Here is a 9,850-nt window from a genome sequence, read left to right as displayed (position 1 = left end):
CAGAATAAATTGCATCACGTTATATATTTGCATCAGACAAATGTTGTCTCATCCACCATTGTGCTTCACTGGCTTCCTCTGAGAACAATTCAAAACAATTTAACATCACCCTATAACACCACCTTATTCTTCTTCTTCTTCTTCTTCTTCTTCTTCTTCTTCTTCTTCTTCATTTAACATTTTAGACTGTAGAGCTAACGTATTCTACCTGAAACTAAAAATCTACCAGACTGAAGCGTACCACACAGAGAGTACAAATACACTCCAGTGTGTGAGATTTGATTGTGGATTGTATTGCAATATATATATATATATAAAATGTTGCTTATATAAAAAAGACATGCACTTTAGCACATATCTGTCCACTTTTCCCTACTTTGTAGCTCATCGGGCAGACTGCAACACACAATGTTAAGAGGAAATCAATCCCAGAGAGGTGGCTCTGGGACTAACTTTAACTAACCCATGCAGGTTTGTCCTGATATCAAAAGCACAGCAGCATCAGCACAGCTATCTGCCCATTTTTCCAATCTCCCTATGAATTATTCACTCCCCCCCCCCCCCCAATCTCTGGGACCCACTTCTGTTAGATCTGACAATTTATGGGCAGCTGCACTGGAGGGTCCCTCTGAGCCCTCCACATGGCTCTCTACAGCCATATTATGCTAGACAAATGTAATTATTTCTAAGAGCCAAAAAAGCCTTTGTTGGGCCATTTTGATAAATGTTTGTCATTTAACATTGTTCACTGTTGGAAATTATGTTATCTTTTCAGAGTAATGTTCACTGAACCTTTTACTAATGGCTGCTTTAGCCAAGCTAACAGAAACCATAATCTGAGTTCATGCTTAGAGCTGGGGGATGAGGCTACTAACCCACCAACCCCCAAACATGTATATCTCTCCCCGGCCCCTGATCATGCAGTGCAATTGGAACCAGCTGCTGCTATTTACCCTGGGCAGCACCGCAGCTGCATCGCCATGGTTACAGATCCACGCTTGGTCTCACTGGTTGGGGCTAGGTTTTTGAGGTCACCAGGAATGGGGCCATGGATGGGGAAATAGGCAAATCACTCATTACCTTTTGCTATACTTTGCCATATATCCAGCAGAAACAAATTGACTTTTGAGAATGCCAGTGATCGGTATCAAAACTTGTTATCAAGTCAAAGTTCAAAGTTCTTTTAGACAGTTTCAGAGTAACTCTGTGAAATGTGGTAGATTTCCAGTTGTTTCAAAACAATGAAAAGTTCTAAAAAATCTTACAGAAAAGTACAGCTCTTTAAAGGTTTAATATGTTTCCTTTAATTTTGGAACTCAGGATATGGCCTTTATAACAATGGAACAGGCTTTTCTCCTGTGGGGTCCTTTAGACAAGCACATAGACCAGACGAACTTAACCAAATACCAATTCATGGAAAGATTTACTTTGAAAGACAAATGCTGCCTGGGTGATTTAAACATTTTTGCTGTCTGCGTGACCCAGTGCTTCTTAAAATCAGCCATCAGCATCAAGCAATCATGGGAATTTATTTTAAGCATGCTAACAGCATAGCTTAGCAGTTTGAAAAACTAAGGCTTCAGCAATGATACTTCAATAATCTCAATAATGTCTGCTATTTTAAGCATGTGAAAGCTATTTCAGTTAAGATATGAAGAGACCCTGCAGATCAAAATGTACCCTTATTCAAACACAACAATTTCTTAGTTTTTAACATAACACAAACAGTTTAAAGTAAATGGCCATCAAAACTTCAAAGAGCAGAATGTTGTGTGTGTGACTAATTCCTAAATTGCCTTTTCTGCCATACATCTTAGAAAATAGTACTGCTCTTCAGACTACAGAGTAGCACAAGTTTATTCACATCTTAATCCTCAACTGCTTGTCATTATTATATTTAGCAAACAAAAACAAAAACTGTTTCATGATATACATTCATGTGTCTGCTATGTAAACACACCCTGTTATGATCCTTTTACCCAAGTGTGGTTTCTGTTTGCTCCTATGAATAATTTGTGTTAGCCATCCCCTACCTTTCCATCAGTGGTCAGTCTCTGACCATAGGACCTCTCATGAAGCTTGTGGGCAGTGAGTATAGGTGCAAGGTGGAGGTGTTACTAATAAAGTGTCTGGTGTGTATAGTAGGGCCACAGCACTGTTGAATTTAGTTGTTCTTCCTCTGCCAATTCTGGCAGTCATGTATATCTGTATGTGTGTTAAATAATGCAGAACATTTAAATCCATCTGTTTGTTAGATTAGATATGCTCCCCTTTGTCTTTCCCAAAGTGACAAATATTACCCCATGTAAACACATATAACATAGATAGCTTACCCTCACAACATCATCAAACTGTTTTTTATTGTTTTAAAATGTACTCAGATAAACTCCACCAAACAGACAAGGCATGCTATAAGTATCATAGTGTCATCTTAAGAGAAAACAAAAGAGGCAGGGACAGGAAAAAATAAATCTCACTGGGGTCGTTTCTAGGGATGTCATGATACAGTTGTAACATTGGGGCTTGTCTTCCAGAAACAGTAAAGTATGCGAAACAAGGATGCAAAAGCAACTTTGTAGACCTGGTGAGTCACATGCTGCTCTATCTAGCAGTTGGAGGTATTACAGCTGCTGCAGTTGAGTCCAGGCAGCCAAGCAACTCTTCAAGAAGTGGCCTCATTTAGCCCAGGCAAACTTTATTTTCCTCTGTAAGCTTTGTCTGTGTCTTTCCCCCTGTCAAATTTGATGTTAGTCAATATAATAATAAACTGATTACTCAGTGAAACACTGCATCGAACTCCTTACTCTGCTCAATGTGGGAAAAAATAATTGTCAGTTACAGAGACATCTAGTGATTAATGTGTCCGTGCAGCTGGAAATTAAGAGAATGTAAAAAATAGGTCTCATTGCATAGCAAGTTTAATTGTGCTTTTTAAAAAAAAAACAAAAAAAAAAAAACTAAAGATGCAATATAAAAACTTGATTACGTGATAACAGAGAAGTGCATTAATAATACAGTGACTGAAAAACTACAGGTTCACAACAAATGGCAGCGCATTATATGAGAACTCAGTGCAGAAACAGTATTGTTACATTCCTAAAGCAATAAAATGAATAATTATATTCAGAACAAATTTTTTAAAAATCTGCCGAAATTTCCATCTTTAAACCATTTAATCACTGTCCATGAGTAACAGTGGATCAGGCATTTAAATTTTTTTTAGCTTCTTCAATACTTCAAACAATATTGTTTAATGCCATGGGTCTTTTGTGAAAAAAGTGTCTGTGGTACACTGGTCCGATTTGGGATTACATCTTCTGCCCCATTCAGTTTGGCTCAGAGACTCTCGTCTGCAATAAAACACCTGATGGGCATATCTTGAAGCAACTGCAACATAGCCAGGGTTTACTGGAGACCAAACTGCCATGATGAAGTCTAGCTCTGCAATAATAATTCAACTAGTTATATATCAAATCACTGTTAAGCCAGGATTTAACCTAAACTGATCTTAATAACCCAAGAATTCTCTTTTGTGGTTACCCATCTGTCTTCCAGAGTGCCAACTATCAACCCCACTAGAAACTGGACTGGCAAGCTGTTGCAGGCTGAAGTTTCAGCAAACTGGTTTTCTCCATGGATGAGCCTCACATGCTGGAATACTCTTCATCCACAGTCATGATATAGTGAAGCACTCGCAGCCCCAGGGACTATCTTTAAAAAGTTAGATTTTTTGCTCTCATTAAATGTAACAAATGTGATAACAGTAAATTTGTTCTGGACATGTGCTCATTGAATGCTCTAGGAGAGTCCTTCAGGCCCCAGGGCTCTGGATAAGTGTTGAAGTGCTTCAAAGGGCCTTGTCTGCAAGTCGACGCACCACTGCTGAGGCTACTCTCCTGTATGCTTTAGCCTGCAGTTGATTGAAGAGCAACACAAAATTATCAAAAATATAAGTCTATGAAACAACCAAAAAAATATCATATTACTAAAGATTTTATATTTAGGTTAATAATGTGTTACAGGGCTTTATAGATTTACATTCATGTGGCACCTACAATATATCATTTGCACAAAAGGTTTCCTTATTAACACCCAATAAAGATGCTTAAATATATGCAGCCTGTTTTGAGTGTTCAATGTGATATAAGCCTAGCTGATTGTTTAGTCAGAATTTAACCAACAAATATGTAATTTACTCCAGATAAGAGCATCTACTAAATGCTATACATGTAATGTAGCCAAGCTTTACCATTTCTACAGGGAAGGAGACTCAGAAACATAATTTACTCACCTCAGGACTGTTAGGAGACGACACAACCACAGGCTGACCTGTGTCTGAGGTCTCTCTGATGTTGAGATGAAGCGGAATGTCACCTGTAAAACAAAGAAACGAAAAAACAGACAGAGGTACAGGCTGGCCCATAATGCATTCACTGAATGTGAACTGCTGATCAGTTTTAATAGCAAATGAGATTATTTAAATGGTAAAAACATTAAAGGAAAAATGTATATCAAATGTATATCATAGTTTACTTGGTTTACTCCCCCTCACAAGCTAATTTATAGTTAAAAAATTTCCTTTACAGTTTCACCAGTAAGTCAAGATCTTGTGCACCAGTAAAACTGAACAACAGTAATACGCACCATGGATGCTTTCACAATGCTAAGAATAGAGAGTGTTTTTGTTTCTGGGGAACCTTTTCCATTTAAGACTTCTTCTGAAAAACCAAGCCTTACCAAGAACCTCTACTCCAAGAGTATGAGCCAATTCTTTAGCCCCATCTGACCCAAAGATGTGCGTCTGGTGGTGGCACTGGGGACACTGGAAAACACTCATGTTTTGAACCAAGCCCAGAACCTACAAAGAAAAAAGACCTCTCACCTCTGCTGGCACTTTAGCAAGTATTGAGAGATAGGGCAGACAATGACATGTTTCTCCCTGAAGTCTCATGTCAGATCAGTATAAGTAAAATCTTAAAACATTCAATGTAATTTTACTATTGTGCATGAATTTATTGGATTAAATGTTTTTATAAAGCTTCTTTTTGCAAGACGTTTGCAAGCAAGTCCAGCTTTTCTTATAAATATTATGGTTAGGCTTTAGATACTAGCTCTGTATAGTCCTACATTAATTTCAAATAGTAAAGACTACCTAGATGGCTAAAACCATTCTCCATTCTTTTGGTAACATACGCAGCTTTGTCCTGAAGGGCACAAAATATCTAGTTTTATTCTTCCATTACAAACCCCTCAGAGATGCTTTTAGTCTCACCGGCACTTTAACCTTGCGGAACATCTCAGCACCTCTGCGTGCATCTACCAAGGCAATGTCCTGTGGAGTGGACACTATCACAGCACCTGCAAGGCAAAGCAGACATATACCATTACTCTGTGGTAATAAAGTGACACAATTATCGTACAGACTGGATGGGCTACTTTATAGAACAGAGAAAAAGATGCCAAACATTGGAAGGTGTCTGGTTCCACAAGAGCACAATACTTTTGCAAAAAATGTATTACACTTTAATATATCGTGAAATGTATGTGTAAACACCACTAACTAAATCTTAAATTGTGCACTTTAAGTTAATCTTTGCTCATTGTTTCATTTCAGTTCCAAATTGGCAAAGTGCAGAGTCAAAACAAAACATTGCCACTGTAACTACTGTTCAGTGATGATTTTGCTTTCTGCAAAAAATCCCAAACCTATTACCCTCTATGGTGGCAAGCTATTGCTAGACACTGAAGAGGGATGTTCCAAAGACCAAATATATGGATTGAAGTGTACAATAAATTTATGATGTATAACCTTTTTTTTACTCAAACACTTTACAATACATTATACTATGTTTACACGCACTTGCCACTTTATAAGGTACACCTTGCTGGTACTGGGTTGGACCACCTTTTGGCTTCAGAAATGTCAAATGCCTTCATGGCATGTATTCAACAAGTTGCTGGAAAAATTCCTCAGAGACTTTGGTCCATATTGATACAATAGCATCATACAGTTTCTGTAGGTTCATTGGCTGCACATCCATAATGCCAAGCTCCTGTTCCACCACATCCCAAAGGTGCTCTATTGGCTTGAGATCTGGTGTGGAGGCCATTTGAGTACAGTAAACCTATTGTCATGTTCAAGAAACCAGTTTGAGATTATTTGAGCTTTATGAAATGGCGTGTTATCCTGCTGGAAGTAGCCATCAGAAGATGGGTACACTGTGGTCATAAACAGATGGACATGGTCAGTAACAATACTCAAGTAATTTAAATGATGCTCAGTTGGCACTAAAGGGCCCAAAGTGTGCCAAGAAAATATCCACCACATATTTACACCACCAGCAGCCTGATACAAGGCAGGATGGAGCCATGCTTTATTGTTGTTTACACCAAATTCTGACCCTACCATCTGAACGTTGCAGCACAAATCGAGAAATATTAGACCCGGCAATGTTCCGATCTTCTATTTTCCTATTTTGGTGAGCTCATGTGAATTGTAGCCTGTTCTTAGCTGACAGGAGTGGCACCAAGTGTGGTCAACTGCAGCTGTAGCCCATCTGACTCAAGGTTCAACATGTGCGTTCAGAGATGCTCTTCTACATACCTTGGTTGTATCGAGGTTTTTGAGTTACTATTGCCTTTCTTGGATTTTAAACAAAGCTGGCCATTCTCCTCTGGCATCTGGCATCAACAAGGCATTTTTGCCATTTTTTATTTTTTAGACCATTCTCTATAAACCCTAAAGATGGTCATGTGTGAAAATTCCAGATTAAATTAGCAATTTCTGAAATACTCAAACTAGCCCATTTTGCACCAATAACCATGCCACGTTCAAAGTCACTTATATCACCTTTCTTCCTCATTCTGATGCTCATCCTGATGCTTCATCAGGTTGTCTTGACCATGTGTACATGTGTTCTGGCCAGGCCAGTTAAATTTGTTGGCAGTTTATTGACACCTGCTGGCTAAATAGGAAGAACTGTAGGAAGCAGTGGAACAGGAATAATTCAGGGAGAATCCATCATAATCTGTGTTTATTACTTAAAAGGCACTCTCTGTGAATACTAATGTTTTACTATTGCTAATTTGTGGTTTAAGTGGGCTATTGGATAATGAAGCTTGGGTGATGATGTATATCATTGTTTTATTGAATCTTCACAAATTGTCAAGCGCTAAGCATGGTGTTCTGGTTGCTGACTATAGTGCAGCAAATTGATAAATGTATTTATTCATGATTCTATGTAAGCATTACTTATTTGTACAAGTTTGCATTTTCGGTTTTATACCATTCATTGGATAAAACACTCTGAACATCACATTGCAGTCGTCAGAGACATTATATGAAGGTGTTTAGCTAGATAGCACTGAATTCAGTGAGGCCAATATTGCATGCCTAAATGCACTGAGATGCTGCCATGTGATTGGCTGATTAGACATTTGTGTTAAAGAGCAGTCCAACAGGTGTGCCTAATAAAGTGGCCCATGAGTGTACATATAGTGTATAGACCTATTTAATACTGAATATTAATATGCAAAAACCTTTTCCTTTCTTACCTGCTATTGGGACATTCTGTATTATAGAGAGTTGGATGTCCCCCGTTCCAGGTGGCATGTCTATTACTAAGTAATCCAAAAAACCCCAGTCTACCTAAACAAACACATAACACCCATATAATATTGAAAACATTTCAAGCCTAGCACAAAATTATTTAGTTGAACTAAGAAATTAACAACCATATAGAGTCAAGACCTCAGACAAATTTAAAAGCACACACCTGCCTTAGGAGCTTCTCAATGGCTGACATTACCATTAGACCTCTCCACACAATGGGCACAGTATCTTCAATGAGAAAACCCATTGACATACTGAGGTGAGAAGGGCAAACAGGCAGTTAAACTGGTATTCATGATCAAGCAAAAATGTGCTGCACATCCTATAATATGTCTTATACTTACCAAGGGATCCCAAAATTCATAAGGGGTCTCATTAGGTTATCTGAAATTTAAAGAAAAAAAAACTATTGGACAAAATGTTGTGGTCCTCTAACCCTATGTTATGACTCTGTTACCATACTCTAGTGGTGTTTTTATTCCAAAGAAAATACACATATTACCATTTAATATCACCTACTCTCTGTTAACTCTGGGTTTCCTTTTAGATTCATCAGCTTTGGAACTGAGGGACCATAAACATCAGCATCTAAAAGTCCCACTGACTTACTCTGCAGAAAAGATATGAGAGAAAAGATGCAAGGCACTGGAAGATGGGCTGCAGCATTAAAATGGATGATACTGAAGGTGATAGAATTACCCGATCATTAGCCAGAAGACCAAGAGCAAGATTCACTGTAATAAAAAGTATAAAAATTAGTAATGTAAATCAGGTGCCTCAATGAAAAATTAACTGCTGAAATTGGTTTTGACATTAGCCAAAAGAAATCTTTGAGCTATTTTAGAAAATTAGGCAGAAAGTAGTCTCAAGTATCAGACATCATGACAGTGAGTTCTGGATTTGGTTCAATTTTGACCTGGAATGGAAGAGAGATATAACATGGAAAAAAAATGGATGTAAATCTAGCTTTGTATTCTTGCTTATTTGACATTTTTTATGAATCATATTTTCCTTTCCAGAGTGAGAGCTGATTCCTAAACATCTCCTGTTTCTTCAAATGATACCGTCACCTGAGAAAATGTCAGTCCAAAACATCGCCAAAGCTCTCAGCCTTGGCCTCCTACAAATAACATTTAACTGAACATAATACATGGCAAACATTCTTTTGTTGTATTATAATCCTGCTCTCATTTGTTTTACTTCACTGACATTAGTGTGTTCATTCCATTTAAAATAAAGTTACTCTCTGATCAGTCACTTGTTAATTGCATTATTACTGTCTCATATCAACTCTATGGATCTTGCTGTTTTGTGATACACTTGAAAGAGAGAGTTGTTTTTAGTGGCACATTTTATTATACCATGTCAAAGTTGGTTAAAATTCAATTGGAATATCTTATAGACCTCATCTGCTCATGTAAATATCTGCAGCCATCTCAAATTGATTGTAAATTCAAAGACAACCAAAAGGACAAGTTACCTGCTGTTGTAGATTTTCCTACACCACCTTTTCCTGATGCAACAACAATGACCTCTTTAACACCAGTTATTGGTTTTTGTTTGGGAAGGCCTCGTGCCATGTGTGCCTTCTGTTTTTCTTGTGATGATCTTTCATGAACACCTGAAATCTACCCAGCGAAACGATTCATAACTCGTCATAGACCAGGTGCACATTTGAGCATTTAGTTCCAGAAAACTGTGGCAGCTATTGGCAATGCATTACAATTCTGCAACTGCAGCTTGCAACATATTAAAATTGGTAACTGATAATAGTATGACATCCAGAACGTTTGTAAATATCAGAATGAAACGCATTAAGATATCAGCCAGAGTAGTTTCTAAATTCCAGTTTTGAGACGTCGGTTATCTGCTTACATTAGTAGCTTGCACGGCTGTCGTAATAGGTGGCTGCAGCTACCATTTAAGAACTGGCTATAGCTGACAAGGTACTTACCTTAAAACGAACTTCGTGCTTACACATCATTGGAGGTGGTGGGAAAATTCTACTACCTGACCATAATGCAGAATTAGCAAAGGCAAACTTATATACATGTGACAACGTTTTGTAGCTATGATAAAACATTGCTGAGTGATTCGATCAGTGGCTAAATAAAGGGTATCCTAACTTTCCCATTTCACTGGCTAGTCGTGCAACTCAATTAATACATTTCTCTGACCTTCTCGAAATTCATGCAAAATTGCACAGTAATTTCCAGAAGGGTAGAGACAAAGAAGACC

At 37.9% G+C, this 9,850-nt stretch overlaps 1 protein-coding gene across 2 annotated transcripts; it reads right to left on the bottom strand.

Annotated features, from left to right (window-relative positions):
- Positions 1–2,900: 2,900 nt before the first annotated feature.
- Positions 2,901–9,722, bottom strand: nubpl (nucleotide binding protein-like). 2 transcript variants are annotated; one of them, XM_027008903.2, is made up of 11 exons: positions 9,567–9,722; positions 9,093–9,240; positions 8,312–8,346; positions 8,132–8,222; positions 7,957–7,996; positions 7,776–7,866; positions 7,555–7,648; positions 5,273–5,358; positions 4,738–4,858; positions 4,292–4,374; positions 2,901–3,910 (listed from the first exon to the last, which is right to left on the bottom strand). In XM_027008903.2, exons 1-11 carry the CDS (start codon positions 9,693–9,695, stop codon positions 3,848–3,850), a joined length of 981 nt encoding a protein of 326 aa, XP_026864704.1. In that variant the 5' UTR covers positions 9,696–9,722; the 3' UTR covers positions 2,901–3,847. The 2 variants fall into 2 exon arrangements, with proteins under 2 accessions (XP_026864704.1, XP_026864705.1); XM_027008904.2 differs by having other exon boundaries at positions 4,738–4,822.
- Positions 9,723–9,850: the final 128 nt, after the last annotated feature.

This window comes from Electrophorus electricus, chromosome 13 (genome assembly GCF_013358815.1).
Source record: "Electrophorus electricus isolate fEleEle1 chromosome 13, fEleEle1.pri, whole genome shotgun sequence".
Classification (NCBI taxonomy): Eukaryota; Metazoa; Chordata; class Actinopteri; order Gymnotiformes; family Gymnotidae; genus Electrophorus; species Electrophorus electricus.
Note: the sequence above shows the minus strand (reverse complement) of the source record. Positions and strands in the feature narration are given on the sequence as shown.

Excerpts from the sequence above, each read along its gene's own strand:
- nubpl (XM_027008903.2), bottom strand. The coding sequence starts at position 9,695 with ATGTTTTATCATAGCTACAAAACGTTGTCACATGTATATAAGTTTGCC. Across the intron at positions 5,359-7,554 it reads ACAGAATGTCCCAATAGCAG|GTGCTGTGATAGTGTCCACT; the intron begins GTAAGAAAGGAA and ends TTTGCCTTGCAG. Across the intron at positions 4,375-4,737 it reads TCTTGGAGTAGAGGTTCTTG|GTGACATTCCGCTTCATCTC; the intron begins GTAAGGCTTGGT and ends TTTGTTTTACAG.